This window comes from Apiospora marii (genome assembly GCF_038362585.1).
Source record: "Apiospora marii strain CBS 49790 chromosome Unknown utg000009l_segment0_segment0, whole genome shotgun sequence".
NCBI lineage: Eukaryota > Fungi > Ascomycota > Sordariomycetes > Amphisphaeriales > Apiosporaceae > Apiospora > Apiospora marii.
The window spans coordinates 2,130,663-2,152,765 of record NW_027117381.1 but is presented as its reverse complement, the minus strand read 5'-3'; the positions used below and the strand labels follow the sequence as shown (position 1 = coordinate 2,152,765).

Below are 22,103 nucleotides of genomic sequence, written 5' to 3'. Positions count from 1 at the left end.
AAGAGAGGGAAGGGCCAAAAAAAGCGAAAGAGAAAAAGAGACAGACAAAAAAAAAAGCGTGCACGAGCCCCCCCTTGTCCTATCGGACATGACAGCCGGAGGATCGACGCGAAAACCCGCACCGAACCATCGCCGGCCGTTCTTTGGTCGTGTTTGTTTAGCTCGCGCTGGTTTGCTGGTGTGCGCACGGGTAGCAGACAGGCATCATGACGACGGCGAGCCAATCGTACCCACTCGTTTCATGTGTGCAACATAGTCTTACGTGCATTATAGATATGTAGATATAGATATATGTATATTCAGGTGCATATACCAGCAGTCAAAGATTGCCTTGTTACATAGTCACACGGATGTTGCAACCTGTGACCAGTCTCGCCCATGGTCATGCCCCCTGCATTACTATATATGCATATGCATATTATATATAGCACGTGGTGTATGGCTAATATCTATTGGTCATGATTCAATACACTTGGTACAAATGTATAATACAGTAAGTCATAAGGGTATACGGGTATATAATAGGAATTGTACCTCCACACACACCTCGCCTATGCCTCTCCCCAAATAGGCGCCTGCGCCATCAAACGGAAATGATATTCGTAAGTCGGTGAATCCAAACGGGCGATTAAAACAATATGCCAACCTTGCGGTCCCTCTGCTCCCGCAAGTTCTTGTCCTCCATGACGACTAGGTTCTTGTCTTCCACCGGCGGTGCCACTTCGATCGGGACAGCGACAGCAGCAGCAGCAGTAACGGCGGCAAAGTGCAAGGCCACTTCGCTCGCCAGGAACTTCTCGGTCCCTTCCTCGTTTCGCGGCTTCCATACCTGGCCAATCTGTGGTGCTCTTCCGTCGCTGCTGTTACCTGTACTGCCACTCACAGTCGTTGCCGAGTCAAGAAGCTTCGTGGGGTAAAGCGAAACGGCGGGTCCAGGAGGGTTGTGATCTGCGTTATTGTCCTGGGCGGCCCACAGTAACCGTTCGGATTCCGCGCGCAACACTTTGGTCGTGCGCTGCTGCTGCCGGTCATCATCGTGGACGTCTGAAGGTGGAAGCGTAAAGAAGTGGTCATGATCTCCGGTCGTGCTGTTGTCGTCGGCATCCTCCTCATCCCCGTCATCGATAACGAGGACCTTTTGCTGGTCTCTCCTGAAACCGTCATCAGCCTCAAACACAGCCAGATTCTTAGGAAGGTCGTTGTTGGTTATCCCCGTCTCGTGATTCATGAGCGCCCTCTCCTCGTGGCTGTTGGACAGTGCCGGCGCCATGACGTCTTTCGATCCGGCAGCAGCCATACGCTGGGAGAGATCACCTGCGTTTGCGTAGTATGCCGCGTAGAACGCCTTGGAAACCATGGCGACGCTACGAAGGTCCCGCGGATCATCAACATACTCCATGATCCGGAATGCCACCTTCGCCATCGCCGTCTCCCGCGCCTCCGCCGCTGTCGTGGGAGCAAAAGTGGCGGCGGCAGCGGCGGCAGCCGGTGGGGACGCAATCTTCGTCGCCGTGAATGTGATTTGGGGCAGGTCGATCTTGTGCCGACTCAGGGCCCAGCCATGCTGACCGTTGACTTCGAAAAGAGTCAGGCCTTGCACGCTGTTGTAGATGTCGTTTATTGCGCTGCGGAAGACGGGTGCGTACTCGCATACGCCGCCATGTCCCTGCGGCGTGCTGACGATGGCTCGTAGACTATCAAAGATCTGGTTCAGACTGCGCCCGGGAGGTGGTGGCAGGTGGGCAACAGCAGGCGATTGCATGATGTGCGGCAGTATTTGTTGCTGGGCAAATACCAGCATGAGCCAACCCAGGTTCATGGCGTCGCACCATTGATTGCCCTTGGGACACCGCGGTTTCGACGAGGGCACCACTCCTACACCCATAGCTGGGATCTTGTCATAACCTCCATCATCACTGCCATCACCTGTGCCGGAAGGCGTCGTTGGGCCGCGCAGGTATTCCTGCAAAGCACTACTACAGCAAGTGAATACCTGATCCATTTTGGCCCTGCGGACGGCCCAGATCCTGTCCTTCATCTTCTGCGGCCAGGGCTTCGCTTGCAGATCGTCCTCGTCGACGACGTTGAGAATAGCCGTCTTGGACATGCGCGTGAACAGGCGACGGAGCCCAAACGCGTAGCTGATCAGGAGCAGCCCGTCCGGCATGTCGTCGATGGCCTTGTGCATCCACTGGGGTAGCCAGCGGTATTCCACAAACATCTCAACGGGGGATGTGCACTGGTAGCGCATGCAAGCCTTGGCCAGGGCGACAAAGGTCTCAAACTCGATTTCCCGAGGGATCGACTGGTTGTGTAGATGGGCCGCATGCAGCAAGAGCTCAAACGACCCGTGTGCGTTCAGTTCGAGCTGAGGCATTCGATAGAGCTTTGTTTGAGCGCCATCACACCAGGTGTACTCGACAGGGCTTTGGGGCAAGCCCGGAACAAAACCCTCCTTGAGCACATCACCTGAGTCATCACCACCAACAACAGACTCGAAGATGCGTGCGAAAAGGGGCGAGGTCTCCGACAACATATGCGACAAGACTCTGAACCGTAGGACAGGGTGACTATCGGATTCATTATTGGCAAACTCCAGCACGGCGTCGCCCCTCTCCGATATGGTAATGTCTTGTGTGGCCCTGCCCAGAGATATGCCAGACTCACCTAGTTGAAGCAGGGAGTGAACGTAGGCCAGGTCTTGCCTGACGCTCTCATAGGTGCAGAAGCGGGTTTCGAAGGTGGGTAGGCCGTCGTCTCCGCGCGTCGATCGAGACGACGGGGATTTTGCCTGCTTCATTCTCTGGACGGCTTCGGCACGGAACACATCGCTATTGAACAATTGTTCAGCCATAGAGCTTGTAACTTCTTCCTCGTATGTCGAGTAAGTGCTTAATAGCGAAGCTTGGAGCCGGTCGTGCAGATCCCGTAGACACGTCTTCCAACCGCGCATAGCTTCCAAATACTTCTCGGGGAAGTAGGCAGATGCATTCCCCTGTTCGTTGTGCCGAGCCAGGTTTTTACCCTTGGACTGCCCGCCATGATCAGACAGGTCCAGGCTCAGGCTGTTGAAGCTGTTTTCCAATCCCGCAAGGTCAGAAAGAGGGCCTAATATGGGCACTTCCGAGGGAGGTTTCAAAAGAGCCTCGCACAGAAGCCGTGGCGTCTCGCCCAGGGTGTTGTAAGCTTGGGAAGCGGCGTCTACAGTATGATGGGCATTGAGAGTTGAGTTCAGGCGCCGTGTGCAACTGAGTAGTTGGCTACAGCTAGTCGAGGGGGCTGCAAAAGCTGTGACATCAGGACGAATGACCAATTGGTCATTATCAGAGCCGGATTGGCTTTCAGGTGATGATGATGATGATGCCTGCTCGGCCACAAAAGTGTCAATGGGGGCCACGAAAGGGAAAGACGCCTGAGCCCAAGGGATGGGCGTCGGGGCTTAAGATATAGAAGAAGAGGTAAATGAGAGAACACCCACGAAATGAATAGTATTATTGACAAACCCAACTTGCCATTTCTCTACCGAGGGTTTCGTGCGATCCCGAGTCCTGAGTCTTATGTTAGGACCCGCGTTCGAACTCAGCGAAGACGACCATGACATGGTGGTTTCAGTATCACTCTGTCGCTATGACTCTTTCTAAATATATCAAGCAAAAGAAAAGATGGGGAGAAGTTATATGCGTCGTCACTTTTCAACTGTATCCTACTCCAGTTTACTGCAAATGAAGGGGATGGCGACAGATACTTGGCCTCTGTCTGGCCTGGCTGCCTGCTGATTGATGGCTGGGAAGGTCAAGTTGCGTACCTAGGTAAGTATGCATACCTAAGATGACCCAGCACTCTGTCTACTGAAATCGCCAGGTGGCCGTCATCTGTCAATGGGTTGGCAGTTGGTAACCAAGAGAAACCCGAGGGGCTGCTATTAAATCATATTACGACTACAAAGCGCTTCATTCATTCAGTCTAGGTTATCACCGGTTGCTGTATATACAGGGCTGTTTTGTTTTGGTATTTTTTTTGGTAAATTTTTTTTTTTGCCTTTTGTTCTTGCTTTTGCTTTTTGTTCCATACCTACGCCTTCTATAAGTCCGTCTATTTTAGGGAACTTTTTGCTAAAACCAGCGGCCGCATGCTGACTTGCCTAGGATAAAGAACCTGAGGCCATGACCATATCGTTGCGCTCCATTCGCTGCATGCTTTTTCGTCGCCTCCCATAGACGACTCGTTTCTGTCGTTCTCTCTCTGTCGGGATATCTCAGCCACCTTCTTCAAAATCATACAATAATATAATATATAAGCCCTACAACTCCGTGCTCCCTTCGTTGCTTATAAACCCCCTGTTGCCTCCAAGATCCGTAATTCAGAATCACGCCTTCACGTCAAACCAAGTCAGCTGACATCCGAAATTCATCAGTCTCCGTAACTGGCACCAAGTACCGAATAGGTTTGCTTGACGTGAAAAATGCCATATTAAGGCTCGCATGCCACTTCTCCGCCCCTTCCATGATTGCACGGCTGGTCAAATCAGCCAAGTCATTGTCACGTCTGTCGTTCTGAGCCGACCATCGCCGACACGACCAGGGGCTTTGTTTCCAGGACGTGTCTTCGACCCTTCGTCATATCCTTGTTCAAGGTATCTTTGGGCCATTGATTTAAGTAACCTGGACTGTAAAGCGCCATCCAATATCTTCAAGGCGCTTTAAGATGGACCGTGTATGCCATGATCAAATGAACATGCCAAATATGTCGTATATCCAAGAATGGAGGGCTGTGTTGGAGGTTCAAGGGCATTCACAGGCGGACCACAGCCAATGCCTCAGCCCCCTTTTCTCTCGAGATCGTTCTTTGGTGGCTGTTCACTTTGCGGGTACAGCTCCTGCTTGCTCTTCCCTTCGGCGGCCTTTTTCCGACCCTTTGGGATTTTCTGCCAACCACTGCCGTTTTCGTGCTCTCCTTTGCCCCCTTTGGCGTGTCCGTTCTCCCGCGCAAGACCGTTAATCCTGGGGTTCGTTGAGTGTGCAGCTTCGGCCTTGGAAGGCGCCACGTCGGCCCGAGGCTTTGGTTTAGCCTTCGTCTCCGGCTTGGCATCTTGACTTTGAACCGGGGCATTTGTATGAACTGGTGCTTGGTGTAGAGGCAAGTCAAACCGACGGGTCAAGGTGGGCGAAGGCGTCACCGTCTCGTAAACAGGTGACAGGTGCTGCAAGTCCGTGGTCGGCGTCTTTTCTCCAGTGGCCAGATCAAGCTGCGCAATAAGCTGGCTTGGTGGACCGCGTGGATTAAACCTGGGGAAAGGAGCCGAGGGATCCATGACGGGACCTGTGTATTCTGGCGAGTAGGCGGCGACACCGAGTGTTCCATCAGATGTCATCGTCACTATGTCATTCGTAAATCGGGGGGCTGACTGCACGTAATTGGGCGGTTGCGAAGCTGATGAAGAACCGTTAACGACGAGGGGGCGCTCTGGATTCGGAGGAGTTGTGTAAGAGGGTGCCAGGGGTTGGGTTAGTGGCGCCTGTGCTTGTAATGGGATGCCATTTGCTCGGGGTTGGGTCGCCTGCTGCGGGGTTTCGAAAGATCCGTCTGCTTGAGGCATTCCTGCCGGTACTGCCTGCTCACGTTTCGGCGTAGAGGCTGTCGGGTTATACCCTGACCCATTAACAACTATCGGTTGCCCATCTGGAACTGGTTTGTTGGCCGTTGCAGGGAACGTCGACGCAACTAGCGGTGTTGGGCTGGTCCCCACGGAATAGGCTCTACCGTGACCCAATGGAGATGGAGAACGCGACGTCCGTTTCTGTATCCTGTCAAAGATATTGTGCGGAAACTGGTCTGACGAAAGTCGCCTCCGACCTGAATTGGACCCCTGAGGACCAAGGTCCCCGAAAGCGGGCATTCCGTTTGTCACGGCCACTGGCCCCCTGGTAGAGCCATTAGGATCGAGGTAGTAACCGTAGCTTTTATCATCCGCGGGCGAGGCATGCGTGGTAGTTGGTGTTCGGTTTGCATCAGCATCAGTCGTTTCATCTGGTATAAAGCTGGGGATGGGTCGTGCCTTGGCGTGCCGCGAAGGAACAGCACCAACTGGTGTCCCTCCGTTCACAGCAGGCTGAACTCCCGGCACACCCGGTATAGGCTGCGCGACCGATAATGACCGCGACGCCGGCTGAGACTGAGATCGCAATGAGCTTCCAGAGGCCGTTGCCCCAGTCTCGCTTGCGGCGACCGTTCTATGAGGGCTGCGGCGGGGCTCGGTGCTTTGGCCGTTGGATGGCGATGATGGATAGGTAGTGAAGCCTGGGTGTGCGTAGAACTGTTGTCCTTGCCATGGCCAGTAGTACATCTCCGGGCGCAGCGGAGCCGTCAGAGGTGGATTCTCGATCGAGTTTGTTCGTGACCTCTCAGTTGACGTCTGGGGCTGTGAGGCGTTTCCTCCCTGCATCCTCTGCGCATGTGCCAAGGCCTGTTGTTGCGCGAAAGCTTGGTTCTGAGTGTATTGCAGAAAACGAAGGTTGTTTTCCTGTTGCTGCAAAGCTGACAATGTCTGTGCCAGTGCATCTTGTGACATGTATCCCATCCCATCTTGCGGCGCGACAAACTGATAACCCGGGAAATACATCTGATTTGCACCGTTATCAAATGCTGTGCTCGATGATGCTCTGCGGTTGTTTCCGTGGTTGTTGTTTCGGTACTGGCCCTGTTGCCTCCCGCCCCTGCCGTTGCCGCCTCGTCCTCCCCGGTTGTTTTGCTGCGACGCACTTCTAAGCAGCGCAGGCCGGGGTGCGGAGACGGGCTTCTGAAATATCCGCTCCTCTTCTTTCGGGAACTCGAACTGTTCACAGCACTCACCCAATTTCCCTTCTGCGACCAAATCAAAAGCGCGGCGTATTTCGAGATGGATGCCACGAAACGATGTGTCGTCGGCCGTGTTGCCAAGGTTGCGCATTGTGTTGAACGGCTCCTCCACACACAGCTGGTTGTTGATGGCCAGGTGCCAGTGCTTCTTCTCGGTCTTCCTCATCAGCTTTCCGGATCGGACACTCAGGGCATGCTCGCCGTAGTCGAACTCGTGAGCATAAAATCGAAAGAACTGGAACAGCAATTCACCCAATGTCGACTTGTTCTTGGCACCAATGCCACGCAGTTTTTCAACGTCGTCGGCGAAAGGACTTGGCTCTCCTTCCTTCTTCGGAAGCCTATATTGAAGTTGCTGGTGAAGGGCGGGAACCACTGGGGGTTTGCGCAGCTGTAGAAACGCGATGATCATACATATCCACGTGTACGAGCTGAGTGTGCCACCAAATGCTGCAATATCTATTAGCACCCGTTTTATCACTTGGTCGCCAGAAGTGTCCACTTACCAGCATCATTCATCACTCTCCGCCGTGTCCAATACTTGATGATCATCGCCAGGGGCCTCACCCGGTCATCGATGTCGATATACGTCCGGATCATGCGAGTGTTCTCGAGCGCGAGCGTGTTGTTGACATTCATGTCGCAAGCAAGTTGGAACTCAGGATCCCATGCCTTCACAATGGGCACCTTCGCAGAAGACACGCAAACCACCTTCTTGAACCCATCTGGAAGGAATTAGCACAAGCCAAGATGACGTCAAGTTACAAGGAAGAGCGTTTCCAACATACGTTTAGCTAAGAGGTCTGCAAGCATGCAGACACCCTCGAGCTCTTTCCAGGGGGTTGTGATACATATGTCCACTAAGCCTAGTTAGCACAAGATTATCTTGTAGGCAACATCCTATAACCTACCATCAGAATCATCTGAACACAGCAGGTTGCCCGATGATCCAAAAAGACGGACACGTATATCATGACCCGGCCATGTGTCATTCAGGAGTTTCTCGAGCTTCTGAATCAGCTTTCCTCGCTTCACTTCGACTCCCTCCGTCGGTTTTAACCGATCGTAAAGCTCTTCAATGTCTGTGCTGAGTTTCTTTTCGACGTCTTCGCTCAATTTGCTTTGGACCTTGGATAGATCTGATCGGTCTAGTCGGTCGCTCCCTATACTGTACGGCATTCGTCGCCGAGAGCGCTCCGGTATAGTCTCGTATTGGCATCCTCCACTGCGAGGAGGTAAAGGCCTTAGTGAGGGTAGGTTACCGTTGGTTTCTGAATACGCCGAGCGCGGCGAATGACCATGATTGGCTGTCGGCGATGGCTCCCGCGATTCGAAGGAGAATTTTCGCGCGTGCTGATGGGGCGTCGAGGGCACCGAATTCGAGTGCGTTGGTGGCGCTATACTTGCGAGCGTTGCGGGGGACGTCGAGGCGGCGGTTGGGCGCGCAGGCAGGTTATTCTGCTTCTTTTGATTTTGGTTCGGATTGGAGGCCACTGGCGCTGGTGCCGACGGTGCCGCAGTTGTCCGTGCCTGCGGTTTTTGCGGCATCTTGTTGGAGGGTGAAGGGATGGAAAGGGAAGCAGAAGGTTCCTTCCCTGTTATAACAGCGCAACCGGCTTTGTTGGTAGAATTCTGCACGCCTCTATTCCCATGGCAAGTCTGCGAGCCCGGTTTCGAGCGTGTAGAATCCTTGTCCTTATTCGACGGCACCTTGGACGTCGAACGAGATCGATGACCTCCGATGTGGATGGTGGGTGTCGACAGAATGGGCGGCAACGGAGGCGTTTGTAGGCCTCCTGCTCCTCCTCCTCTACCCCTGCTAGGCGCAATGAGTTTGTTGTACTGCAGAAGCTGGGCTTGGTACAGCGAGGACTGTTGTGGGAAAAGGATTGGGATCAAGTCGATATGCGGCTGGCCGCCGTGAGGAGACTTGCTCGACGCTGCGGGGCTCAGTGGCGTCGCCGAGGCAGGGGGTGTCGGCGAGAGAACAGAGTGTAGTCTCGGGACAACAGGACTGGACGTTGAGCGACTCCAAAGTAGTTTTGGGGGATAATGATGTTTCGAGTCTGCCGTGGTTGGCCTGGCGTCCATGAAAAGTTGGTCACTGGCTAAATTAAAGCCTTTGTAGCTGAAAGACAATCGGCGTTAAGGCAGGGAGGGAAAAAGCGCGGCGAGCCGAGTGATTCGACTTGTGCCCCTGGTGAACGACTGTTTTAGAAATCGCCGAGCCGCTGTCAAGATGAGTGAATGCAAGGCAAGGCCAAGTAGACTCCCGTGATGAGATCGGCCGAATTCAGCGGCGATTGCTGGTGGTCCAAAGCCAATGGTGCTGTAGGTACCAGCAACAGTAGCCCTAGACTATGGAGTTCGAACGAGTGTATGGATCAGTCCAAAAGCCCAGTTATCGGAGGATCGGCACTCGCTTCGGGATCAATGACCAAATACACTGGACGCTCTTCGCCTCGGGGTCGTCAGGAACCAAAGCGCGCTTGCTCTGCTCCTACTTCACTCTATTGCTCAGCTTTCCTGTGCCTCTTTTCGGAACTATTCCACAATTCCTGCGGGGGGTTTGCAGCTATGATTTCGTCGCCGAGAGGAAGGGTATCGATATACGCGTGGGAATGCAAGTGTATCGGTCGCTAAGAAAAGAGGAGAGCTAAGGACATAAGTACGTTTCGAATCGTTCGCTCGTCTACCGAGGTTGCTACAAGAGCGCTCGCAAAGGGGTGCCGTCCGACTGTCAAGTCGAGGAACACGGCCGAATGGTAGTATGCACGCCGCTTCCTTCTATCGCATCCTAGCAAAGCCTGTCAAGGAGAGAAGTGAATGGGCAGCAAATGGTGCTACGCGAAGGGTTGAAATACGTGGTGCAAAGAAGGAAGGAACAACGATTGGAACAAACAACACGAATCGACGTGTGTATGTGCTGGGGCGTGGATTGTGGGTGGGAGAGTGTGAGAGTGGTATGCTCTATAGGGGTGGGTTGTCGCGAGGCGCCTGGAGCCCGGGGCAAATTGATGGTGGGAAGAAAGATGCTATGTGTTCCGCTGTTCGAGCCGTCCGCCGTTCTCAGTAGTTTAGAATGTGCCACGCCTCACTCTCAGGGCGACTATCGACTTTCTGAGAATAAGAGGTTGCGTGCGGGACAGGACAGGACAGGACAGGACAGGACGACGAGAGAGGGAGAGAGAGAGAGAATGTGTGTGACGGTCTCCAGGAAGTAGTGGAATACGAACAAGAACCCCCGACTAACTAGACGTGATACGTACTGTAGGTAGGTAGGCCCTGGGCAAAGTCACATCAAGTGAATGAGTGGTTGATTGGATCAAATGGGGGGATGAATGGACGGATGGATCAGAATGGGCACGGTTACACACCCAGGTCACGAACGACATGGACTAACTGACTGCTACGCTTCTAACCTGCCTACTGATTGAAGGGGTCCAAATCCCAGCGGTGCCCGTATGGAAACGAGTAGTTCCGTGTGCTGTGTGCTCGTGCTCTGGCTCTCGCGACCAGACTAGGTAGTCTGCCCACGCCATTTACATATAGGTACGTACAGCCTGTACGATGCGCTAACGGGGCGACTGATGCAGCACTATTGCTAAATTGACAGTGAATAGGACGGATATCAAACACTGTTTAGAATTCGGTGCAATTGTGGTTTTTCCCGGGCAGCAATGAAGTCAGGACGCATGCACGCAAACACTGGGGGGGCTGTATGCTAAAGCCGACTCAGCTGGACAGTGCTGAACAATGCTTGGACAATGCCGAACCCCCCGGAACCCTTAACCCTTTAGAATGAAGCAATGCCACTGTCGTGCTCTTCCTAACCTGGTATAAACATGTTGTCACCACTTGACTTGCCACGCATGGTGTTCGCATCTCCTGGGGCAAAACAATAGGTATACAATATAGGTATGTATGCATTGGGGCCAGTTGGCCCAACTCAATCAGCGCCGATGCTGAGGGGACAATGTACAAGGCATGGTACATTTCAACGTTGGTTGTGCCATTTCCACTGGTCATCGAATTGATAATTAAGCTAGGTGCCGGGTCTATAAGCATGCTAGGTACCCAAAATGCCTTAGGTACTTCTTATGCCATGGGGTGTCAAGGTACCTGCGATTACATTATACGTCAATGTATTTTTATTGCCGGGAAATGCCAATTCATCGTTCCAGAATTTCATCATTCCCTAGCTGGCATAGGGCGGCAATAGTAATATTGGTGTTGGACAAGAAAAAGGGCAAGCAAGCCCGCCTAGGAAGCAGGGCACGACTCTGACTTTTACTTGGACATGCATCCGTGGATCAACCCAGCCCGAACGAGGGGAAAGATCAGGTCATCAGGAACGCCTTGAGAACGTTCAGAGGCAGGAGAGGAGACAGCCGCAAAGTCAAGCACGAGCGGCCAGCCAAGTCTGTGCTGTGCCATGCTTCCATCATGATGAATGGCAGCACCATTTACCGAGACAAATTCCCCGTAGAGTTTGGGACAATCTGCCAAATGACAGGAGGTTCGCAGTTGGCTGGAAGTCAAACATCGAAACATGACATGCGGTTGGTTGGGCCAAACATTGCCAGGAGAAAAACAAATTCTCTCACTTTCACCAGACAGAGCAGTCATCGTCATCATGGGCACGGGAATCAATGGTAGTGCCCGTCTCCCCCGCCTGGTTGGTATCCAATGGCAAAGCTACCTGCAGTATATATATGTATGTACCTACCTTCCTTAACGGTCGTGTTCAGCGATGAAATGTGTGCCTACCTTGTTCCTTAGATATGCATTTTTGAAATAACCCGCGAAATGCCCATCGCAAGGAAATGGCGATTGAGATTGAACCCTTGAGCTTGAGATCGATCAATATTCCCCGAATCCTTCTTTCATCCTTCCACCATCCATACGAACACCTACTTTCCGTGATGGAGAGACCCCGAGAGACCCCAGCTAGCAGGCATGCATTATCGACATTACAACTAGGCCCATGGCTACAAGTGGGCTAGCCGGAACTTCCTTGGTCGATGTTCTATTTTCGAAGGCACACTGACACAGCAACTCCGGTGGGTTTATCATTTCTTTTTGGCGACAGGGTCGTGTTGATCTGAACGGTCCCCGTCTGGGTCACCACTCGACCGAGACATTATTCCACATGCCCCGGACCTGGCCCATCATGGTGAACTGTTTCAATGCCAGCTCCAGCTCCAGCCAGCTGCATCTCAAGTACCTCAACCCAAGCCACTCCAATCTTACCATGGACTGGAAGTTGCTCCCCACTCAAACCACCTCCCAACTCCTTTTCCCCCCCCTTCTCCTGCTCCTGCTGTTGTTACCCAAAGTCCCGAATCCCAGGGGATGAACCAGCCATCACTGCCAAAAGTTGCTGACTCCTGTCACCCCCCCCTGTTTGGCTCCTTCAACTCTCGTCTGATATCATGCATGCATGCATGCATACCAGCGACGAGGCGGGTCGGTTTAGCCAAGTGCTTACTCTCCCTACATCGGTACCCGACAATCAGTCAAACCGGTCGCTGGCATGCATCGCGATATCCGGTCTTTTCTGGCCGGCACAGTTGATGCTGTCTTGGCAATATAATATGGCCGTTCACTTTTCATATATTTCGAGGTAGGTACTCTCTCAGCAATGAGTGATGATTCTTGAGGGTTCGTTCCAATGCCCCCCAGCAATGGTCCACCTGCAACGACGCACGTTCTTTCGGCCGCGGCAATCATCTGCTTGCTTGCCTTCGACCTCCTTCAGCCTCCATCCAGTTTTCTCAGCCGTCCTGCCCTGTGATCCGCAGAGACACACTGCATGAGAAATGAGCGGCCAGTCAGATTTTAACGCTTAACGATGCCGTCCTACAGTTTCTGCAGCCTAGGTTGGCAAATCAAATCCCAAGACTGTCCTGCACATCTTACCAAGTTCGTGGAACCGTCAGCAACCACCACAGGCTCATACGACTAAGAAGGCTGAGGATACTCATCACCGTCAGCAGCCCAACACAAGGGGCTAGCGCAAGTCTTTGGTGTCGTTCCTATTCGCTTCTTCTGGTCTTCGGTTTGCCAGGTCTCGCCTTACACGGCATGTTTAGTCGATCACTTCGTCAACCTCGGTCGACATTGCTTCTGGTCGAGTCTCGATTCTCCTGGTCAATGGGATCAGCGGCTGCATAACCAGCCAAATATTCTGACTTGAAGAGAGGATACACAGCATCCTCCTCGAGCCTGTCTCACATGACGTCACTTATCTGTTCAGGCATTAGTGTGCGGAAGACGCTGACAGCCACCCGCAGCTTGAACATGCGAGACGACCGAGAAACGTCACTGGCGCCTTGAGGGCGAATGATGCTGGCTGTTCCTGTAAACCCGGTACTTTTCTCGCTCTCAGCCATCTTCGCTTCAGGACTTCGATCAGCAGACCATCAGATCGCCTTGCTCAGCCAACGATCGATCTGATGTCAGTTCGGTCTTGATAGTATCGTCGCGCGAGAAAAAGCAACGGTCGGAGTCTGGCTTAGTCGTCCAAGCCGATTTCCATTCATCGGAGTACTGCCACTAACCATTCTGAGCCACGGTGATGGGGTGATCTAAGAGGCACTTGCGTACAGCGGTCAGCTCAGGGGACTTTGACAAGCTTGAACCGCCTTGCATTTTTTCTCGTATGCCAGACATAACATTGGGCCAAAGCCGCCTGCTGACATTCCTGTCCACCAAATCGGTTAGCCAAGATCGCAAGCCGAGCAATGCGCTCGTCGTCCAGCTAATGTCTCCGTTGCACCCTTGCCTGTGTCCGCAGCGCACGTAGTAGGGCTTAAACTGAGCAAACGCGTTGGCTATCTACACCGCATCATTTACAGATGGATATGTATTACGGCTACAACCACAAGGTAAGAACTGAGACAATATGAGAGCTTGGCCATAGCTGTCTAACATAGGATCTGCGCGCAGGTGCGGCCACTTGCCGTGTTCCATAATTAGAAGAGGTTCTCAGAATCCGGGGTAAATAGCCATCCACCAAGGCACCCTTGTATCTAGACCTTTCGGGTCCACGTGATATTTTCTCGTAACACCTCTGGTCATCCTCCCGGTGAAATACCCATACGCCGGGGGCTCGCCCTATCCATCCTCTAATTATATCTGGAAATCAGCATCATCCGCACGTTTTCGGTTCCTCTTGGGGGCCTTGCATCACTATGAAAACACGGAAAAATTGTGTCGAGAACAATACCCCTTACGGATGGGCTGCCAAGACCAGAATTCCCTCTTTACCCGAAGGAGACTTATATTGACTTGGCCCCGTCACTCGTTGTCGTCCAATCTATATACGATGGGTTGTCCGTGGCTAGACGGTCCGGTCGTTCGAAAACCTAGACGCGTGCGCTTGCTGCAGACTTAGCCCAAGTCGGCTTCGCGGGCTCTTCTATACTGAAGAATTGTGCATCGCGAACTGAGCGGTGCACCCTGGATCCCACGTTTGCTTGTATAGGTACGGAGTAAGCAAATCGGAAGGACCATTATGACTCTTTAGGCCCAGGCTAAGATTAATCCCTCTGAGCAACTCGATACTTCAAGCAAGGGGGTTCTGGGCCTGCACTGTCTCTCAGATGCGTTTACTTGGTTTGCTGGCTAAGGCCGTTTCCACCTGTAGTAAGTGAAAAAGAAAAAAGAAAGGGAGAAAAAGGAAGGGGAAAAACACTGAACAGGTTTTATCATCTTTATCTTCGACTTTCCCTCCTTACTGCTGTCACGTCCACAGCCCCGACTTCATGCCTTGGAATGGGTCCGTCCTCGTTGCCGAATGAGGGGAGGGGAGGCCGGTCATGTCGATACTCAGGAGCCGGGCCATCTGCCTCCGAGACGGCACGAGCCGCCATACTACCTACATGAACGTATTGAACGGACCTCCAGGTGCCCCGTCAACATCATCACGGCATGGCTGGCTTGATCTCTTATTCCTCGTCTTTGACCAATCGCGCATCGACCGCGGCACATCGCCTTTAGAACTACAATACATACAGCTCCTCCCGGTCTGGGCAGCCTCAACCAAATGATAGGCGATCCAGACAGACCCCATTAGACGGAGTTCGTCCCAAATTGGTGATAACGACCCAGGCTGCCCACCAGGGCTCACACGTCAGCGCCCCGAGCAAGGCGCATCACTCTCGGGCGCAGGTTGGGTGCTTCTGAATCAATCATGGATGTGACCCTCCCAAAAGCCGCCCCGCCACATTTCCGTCACTCCCCTGACTCTAATCCCGAATCTCCAAGTTTAGTGCTCAAGGGAGGGGCTAAGAAGGAAGCGAGCGACCGTTGACGCCCCAATTGGGCTTTTTGAGAAAACCCTGGCCAAATGTTACCTAGCCAATTGGCTTATGTTACATAGGGGTTGGGGGAGTGGTCAGGGCGCAAAGCACCGACCGCAGCGCAGCGGCCAACGACCATCTACTTACTACTTACTACAAGTACCATCTGCCAACTGCAATCCCCCCACAGGGGTTCTCGGACGGGTGGAGAACTCAGGGATATCTGGTACAACTTCGAACAGCAGAGGCGATGAGACGACTCCTTTGTGTCAAGCTCCAAGCTGGTAGCGACGCGATTCGGAGAGCAGTGGCTAAACTAGGGTCTCATGAGCATTAGGGCTCTAGGGGTAGAGGGCGGTAAAAGAAAAGGCCCCGAATGAGCAGGCGAAAGAAAGCACGCCAACCACAGCTAGCAGCGCGTATGTTTCAGCCTCGTGCCATTACAGGTCAACCGAGGCCTGTTTCATGTTCTCTTTCTCTGGTGATATCTCGCTATGTGTTTTGTTGTTCGCTATAAGTTTTTTTGCCCACGTGAATGCCTTTCCCTCTTTCTTTGTTTTATTGATCTACCGCTGGGTTGGAAATTGAACTCGAGTCGATCCCTTGCGTCTTTGTTTCTCGTAGCTACCACCACTATACGGATTGCCCATTCGTCATAGAACTACACGATCAACGAATATATTCCGCCCGTGATAAGTATTCAATCAAGATGTTTTCCAGCCTCACGACCAAGCTTGCCATGCGCAAGGTCGGCATCAAGAGCGACACGTTCGACTTCTCCTCGCCCGCGCCCAAAAACGGCTCCAAGGGCGCGCCCGAGCCCGACGAGTCCGCCAACGGCGGCTGGCCCCAGTGGATGACGGTCAAGAAGCTCCCGCTGACCGCCCAGGCCTGGCTGTCGCCCCTCCCGCCCCCCGTGCCCATCGCCGCCGAGTGCCCCAAGGTGGGCGACCTGGCGCCCCTCGACCGCGACCGGCAGCTTCAGTTTGGCGGCGGGAAGCGCATCGTCGTGCTGTTCCTGCGCTGCGTTGGCTGTGCTTGTACGTTTTATCGCATCCATCCCCCCTCCCCTCCCCTCCCCATATGCAAGGACGAGCCAGATGGAAGCTAACCCAAATATGAAAACGCAAAACAGTCGCCCAAAAGTCCTTCCTCGCCCTCCGCGCGCTCGCGAACCGCCATCAGGGCAAAATCACCTGCGTCGCCGTCTCGCACTCGTCGCGCGACGCGACGCGCAAGTGGATGGACCTGCTAGGCGGTGCGTGGAACGTCGAAGTGCTCATCGACGAGGACCGGGCCATCTACGCGGCGTGGGGGCTCGGACTGGGGTCCGTCTGGTACATGTTCAACCCCACGACCTTTTCGCAGGGGTGGAAGGAGAAGGGGTGGCTCGGCGAGAAGGTCGCGGGGTCCATCAACCGGACGGAGAGCATGGGGCCCAACGGTGCGGGCGCGGGTGCGGCGAAGAACAAAAACAACAACAGCAACACAAAAGGAGGGGCCGGGGCCGAGGACGACTTGGAGGATGAGGGCCCCAGTACGGCGCTGGGAAACAAGTGGCAGCAGGCCGGCGTGTTCGCCATTGATGGCCGGGGAACGGTTGTGTATGCCGAAAAGGCTACAAGGGCAGATGATGTCATGAATCTGGACGCCGCCGTCCAGATTTTGGGTCTCTGATCGTACCTCTCCGGTGTCTGGTCCGGCTGGATTGGACTAAAGAGGGCCACGACAGAGGTGTATATGCATGTTGGCGTTGTACAACATTTCGGGTGAAGCGAGGGGATCTGTTTTTTTTTTTTTTTTTTTTGTATTTAAGAGCGAGGCGTACCAACTGCAAAATGCAATTTCGGGGTTTCTATTACATTTCCTCATCGCCCGGCTTGCTTGCAATACCGCTGTTCCGGACGGGCTCACTCACACTAGCATCTCGGCTTCGGGAGGGATCAAGTTTCACCACCTATCGTAACACGGAACACAGGAGTTAAATTCAGCTTGTCTGATGCCTCGTTACACCCTAGATCTTGCGACCAACCCGAAGGATCAAACCCAAGGCAACGTAGTCAAGACGGCCCTTTTTAAATTGAAAACTCGGGACACTGAGTGCCATGTATCACGCAACCTTCAAGAGCATTTGAGACCAATGACGTGTAGGTGCCCCAAAGTGTGTATTGATCCATTTTCTTTGCCAAAAGCCCCCCCGAGCTTACCAAACTCCCCTACGCGCAGACCGAGAAGTGATACCTCCTAATGCTTTACAACGAGCCCCATGCCAACAAACAAGCGTACGCTAGAGAAAACCAACCCTTTCGTGACCACCGAGAAACAAAAACGACAACCCATTACCGCCAGTTTTGTTGTTGTGTTGTGGGAAAACGCTGCCCCAAAAGAACTGTCAAACTCCCAGTACTGCAATATTATAGTGATGAGCAAACTCCTTTCCGTCCGGGTTTAGCCAACGCGAGAAAACACATCGAATCCACAACATGTTGACTCCTTAACCATATGCCTTTCCTGGGTCCCCGCAACGCAACAGAGCCGTAACAAAAATCAATAATCTCAGTCTTTCATATCCTCAAAACCCCACCACTGGTTCTTCCGACCGAACAAAGGGAAAGAAAAGGGAGAAAACAAAAACCAGAACATGCCGCATCGACTAGACAAGACCCTTATATATCGAGGATTGGGGTCTGGACGTCCATGTCGGCCGACATGGGCCGAATATGTTCCAGTGCAGAAGAAGAGAGAAAAGCGAAAGATAACTCCGAATCAGGGGAATGCCCGCCCAGGTCTGAATCAAACCCCCATTTCCGTATTCCATAAAAGGGCCCTGAACACCTCATGCTGATGCTGGCAACGCTTTCCCTCGTGCATGAAACCCGACTGACCTGAACACCGTGTTTTGTGCTGGAAATGATATTATTCAATGTCGTCAATGTCATCGATAGAGGCGGTGCTCGAATTCAACGGTGATGGAACCAATACTCAACCCCAGACACTGGCCTGGACACCTAGACCGGAGGACTGCTTGCCCCAGACACCGGATCCGTTGGCCCACCGGTTGTAGCCGTCTGGTGTAGCACTTGGCGGGTTGGAAGGGGCTCCAGAGGTCGGAAGTCCTTGTCCGTTTTCGTCACCATGGCCCGCTGCATTAAAGCCGTGGCTCAATGGGGACGGCAAAGGAGTGGTGGAGCGCTTGTTAAGCGCCGGGTTCTGAGCTTGAGCGCTGACAGATGGGCGAGTGCCAATGGGTGCCACAGCACTACCTCCTTGGCCCATGGGACCTCCCTGGCGAGGAGGAGACCCGCCGGGGGACGAGTTGCTGGTGCGGTTGGCTTGTTGCACGGCGGCATCGAAAGGTCCCTTGCTGGCCGGGTTGGACTGAGGGCTCGCATTGCTGTTGGCTCGGGACCCCGGAAGATCCTGAAGCTGTCCATGGTTGTCGGGGCCGCCACGCGCATATTCGTAGGCGAGAGGGGAAGGGCCTCGGTGGCTGGAAGGGCCGGTGGACAGACCAGGTCCGCCAGGTCGACTACCATTGGCCTCGTCGGCGTATCCGCCATTCTCGCTGTAAGATCCTTCGCCACCATAGAGTGCGCTTCGTTGACGTGCGATCAGTTCGCGGCGTTCATCCTCGGACATGTTGCCAGGGCTGAGAGCTCGTTCCGGTTTGGCGGGGTAGGACACGTCAGATAGGACAGCTACGGACTCTAGTTAGTGTAAACTCTCCAAGCCGTCGACGATTGTGAGGGGTGAATTGGGATAGAAAATAGAGGTAACAGGCAGATGGAGAAGACGCATCAACACGAAATTTGCTCGAATTTGCAGCAACATGAGGAAAGAAAACAGTTGGTTCCACCCTTGAGGGATCTTCTTTCTTTCTTTCTTTTGTAATTTGCACGACACTGTCTTTTCTGCGACTCGTCTGTGGTATGATAGGTAGGTAGATAGGGTTGGCTGTGCTATACAGAAGAGGGCGGCCTACTTCGGTTGTACTGCTGCTCCTGATGGTAGTTGCGCAGCTCTCGCTCCCGCTGGGCTGCCAATCTCCGCTTTGCCTGCATCATTTGCTCAGCCTCATTGGAACCGCGCGATGACTGGTGTCGCTGGGCAGCATAGAAGTTCTGCAGGCCGCCGCCGGAGTGGCTGCTGCCACTGCCCAGGCGCGCGTCTCCGAACTCTCCGCCGACCGAGTTATGACGCGATCCGCTAGGTCCAGAAGAGCCACGGCCGTCTGCAATCCCGTTAGCCACCATTGATCCTTCTCATAATGCCCGGCCGCGTCCTCGTCCTCCCATCATCGAACCCGACATTCGTCCTCGTGAGGGTGGGGTTGGGAATCGGCCGGAATTCGGGCCCTGCTGAAAGGGGACCAACTCACGTCGCATGGGCATCGGAGGACCAGAGAACATCTTTCCGCTCTTAACGAGATTGTCGATGGCCCGTTCGACCTCTGTAAGCGCTCATCGTTAGCTGGTGACTCCCTTTGACATCTGCATCTGAGGCACACCGCCTCGCATGGTGCAGCAAGTAGCAAGCAATCGTGGTTCGTGCGGGGAAGGTATCGCGCAAATTCCATCATAACCAGGACTCCATTTCGACGTACCCTCTATCTGATGCGAGAACGCAGCCAACTCTTCGCGCGGGACGGTCGAGCTTGCGCCTGTGAACAACAGTCAGTCAACTCGTACTTCCAATTCTTGAATCATCCGCAACTCACCAGACCGGGCGGGCGGAGGAGGCGGCGGCGGTGTCTGGTGGTTCCAGTCTGATTGACCACCAGCACCTGCACCAGGCCACTGTTGCTCGCCGTAGTATTGCGACATGTCGATATCGAGACCCTTCTCTTCTGCTTGCTGCTGCGACTGCCTGCCAAAAGAAATTCGAGAGGCGAACGAATACTCGCTACTCGAATGGACGGTTCTCGGTTCGGGGTGGTTAAGAAGCAGAAGTGGCGTGAGACTTCCTTTCGCTTTCGTCGACCACCTCTTTCCTACGCGAGTCGTAAAGGTCGGTAGGTAGTTTGTCGGTTTCGTAAGGATCCCCTTCGCAGACCGAATGTTAGTCTTCTGAAGAATATGCAATAAGGGGAAGAAATCGGTGGGAAAAGAGTGGGCATAGCACTGGGTACGCAGCACGAATAAGTCAAGCAGCGGCGCCAGGGTGAATCCACCGCGATCGGGTATATGTACCAGAGGGCTGCTGAGGGAACGACCAACGATGCGCTTGCTACAAGGAAGGGAAAAAAAGAGAACTCTTGGTCGTTTGGCCTCAGAACTGGATTCTGCCGTGCTGGTTTGGCTTAATTGCACGCGACGCGAAGAGTTGCCCCAAGTGTAAGCCCCAAAATGACGCAGAAATTCAAATGGCTGTTTGTTTTCTGTAGCAATTCCTGGGTTCAGACAAAAATGTCTGAGGCCTTTCTCCCACGCACACACGCGCGCACGCCGCTTGCCGCCTTTTGGGGGGAAACGAGAAAAAAAAAAATGTACAGGCAACTGGTTTTCCCCTTTGCCCGCTGTTTGGTACTAGGACACAACTTGGAAGGGGGAACAGTAAAAATAAAAAGAAATCATGTCTCTCATCAATCGCACGCGAGTGGGATGCCACTTACCAAAAATACTTGAGAAGCCCGGAAATCTCGAATTTAACCGTTGAAAGGATACAGTAGCAGCTGTTCCTAATTCAAAAAAATAAAAAAATAAATAACGGCTTGCACTTTATAAAACGGCGTCGCCAACCAAAGCGCTATCGGTGGTAGCCGTAGTGTTTACGAGGCAGGCAGAATTTCGTACAATCAAAACCAACTAAGGGATTGTCAGAAGACCCGGTGCGCTGTTCTTGAGAGGATACCCGGTAGGAGGAAGGTCTGCAGATGGAAATCTCAGAGATTGCAGTGGGCGACAAAGAACCAGAAGGGGGGCAAGACTGCCGTGAGGATTTTGGGGGGTTGCGGTTTCAAAGAGGGTGACGGACGTCCAAGACGAGACGGGGAGGGAAAGAAAGGGAACTTCGAAAAGTAGAGAAGTCTTTGGTCGCCTGCCGAGGGAATTATCGGAGTAAAAGAAAGCGACGATTGTAGCAGCAGATCTACCGCATGGGTCAAAATGGGGTTGCTATGTGTGCGGCACTATGGTACTGTAATGGATTGGATGGAGTGACTGAGAGTGGCCTTCTGGCAAACAGAACGTAACAACGCTTGTCGAGAATTGGCAGGCCCGTGGGTTGATTATGTTGGGTGTGATGATATGCTGGATTCTGATAGGCACGGAAGGGTGAAGATAAAATCAATTAAATGCGTTGCTAATACCATCTACTACATCTGTCTGCCTACCTATCTCTACTTGCTTGCTCTACTTCTTTTCTCTTGGCAACGCATCTCACCTATGTTGGTAGTGGTGGTGATGTGTGGTGATAGTGGCAGCAGTAAGTGGTGATGATGATGGTCGACTTTCTTTTTGGAATCCCTCCTCATGTACGCATGTACGTGACGTGCCATCGTTTTTCTTGAAATGCAATCACAATTGTAGACTCGGACAAAAAACCCCCTCCTCAACTTTTTTTTTTTCTTCCCTCTCCAACTCGATTCCACGACGATTAATCCCAAATGGATATTTAAAAGTGGATAGGGTGGGGAGCCCGCTATCTTTTTTACAAGGAGAGGAGCGTGTGGAATTACTTGTCTGTGGAGAAGTCCCTGTCTAGCTTCCACTCAATATGAGTGCTGGCCAAGTACCGGTACGAAGCAGTGCCTAAGGAGAACATTGGCTCTAGAGGTGAGGTTACCTAGAGGTGTAATTTACTAGTGCAGTGTGCTCGACCTCCCGTCCAGGATGGCGTTGGTGCCTCCGAAATGGCAATGCACATCACATAGCTGGTCGTGCTGGTGCGGGCTGTTCAACATAACCAATCGAAACCTGAAGGTCTACCCGCTGTTATTTACTT

At 53.1% G+C, this 22,103-nt stretch overlaps 4 protein-coding genes across 4 annotated transcripts; 1 reads left to right on the top strand and 3 right to left on the bottom strand.

Annotated features, from left to right (window-relative positions):
- Positions 1–628: 628 nt before the first annotated feature.
- PG985_012212 (uncharacterized protein) lies at positions 629–3,601 on the bottom strand (the record flags this gene model as incomplete). The annotated part of the gene is made up of 2 exons (XM_066831979.1): positions 629–3,438; positions 3,568–3,601. 2 exons carry the CDS (start codon positions 3,599–3,601, stop codon positions 629–631), a joined length of 2,844 nt encoding a protein of 947 aa, XP_066680029.1.
- A 1,215-nt stretch (positions 3,602–4,816) lies between these two features.
- Positions 4,817–8,946, bottom strand: PG985_012211 (PAP/25A-associated-like protein; the record flags this gene model as incomplete). The annotated part of the gene is made up of 4 exons (XM_066831978.1): positions 4,817–7,305; positions 7,362–7,580; positions 7,644–7,715; positions 7,767–8,946. The coding sequence occupies 4 exons, from the start codon at positions 8,944–8,946 to the stop codon at positions 4,817–4,819; spliced, it is 3,960 nt and encodes a 1,319-aa protein (XP_066680028.1).
- Positions 8,947–15,870: 6,924 nt separating this feature from the next.
- PG985_012210 (uncharacterized protein) lies at positions 15,871–16,838 on the top strand (the record flags this gene model as incomplete). The annotated part of the gene is made up of 2 exons (XM_066831977.1): positions 15,871–16,201; positions 16,297–16,838. The coding sequence occupies 2 exons, from the start codon at positions 15,871–15,873 to the stop codon at positions 16,836–16,838; spliced, it is 873 nt and encodes a 290-aa protein (XP_066680027.1).
- Positions 16,839–18,143: 1,305 nt separating this feature from the next.
- PG985_012209 (uncharacterized protein) lies at positions 18,144–19,984 on the bottom strand (the record flags this gene model as incomplete). The annotated part of the gene is made up of 5 exons (XM_066831976.1): positions 18,144–18,859; positions 19,144–19,392; positions 19,540–19,611; positions 19,765–19,821; positions 19,879–19,984. 5 exons carry the CDS (start codon positions 19,982–19,984, stop codon positions 18,144–18,146), a joined length of 1,200 nt encoding a protein of 399 aa, XP_066680026.1.
- Positions 19,985–22,103: the final 2,119 nt, after the last annotated feature.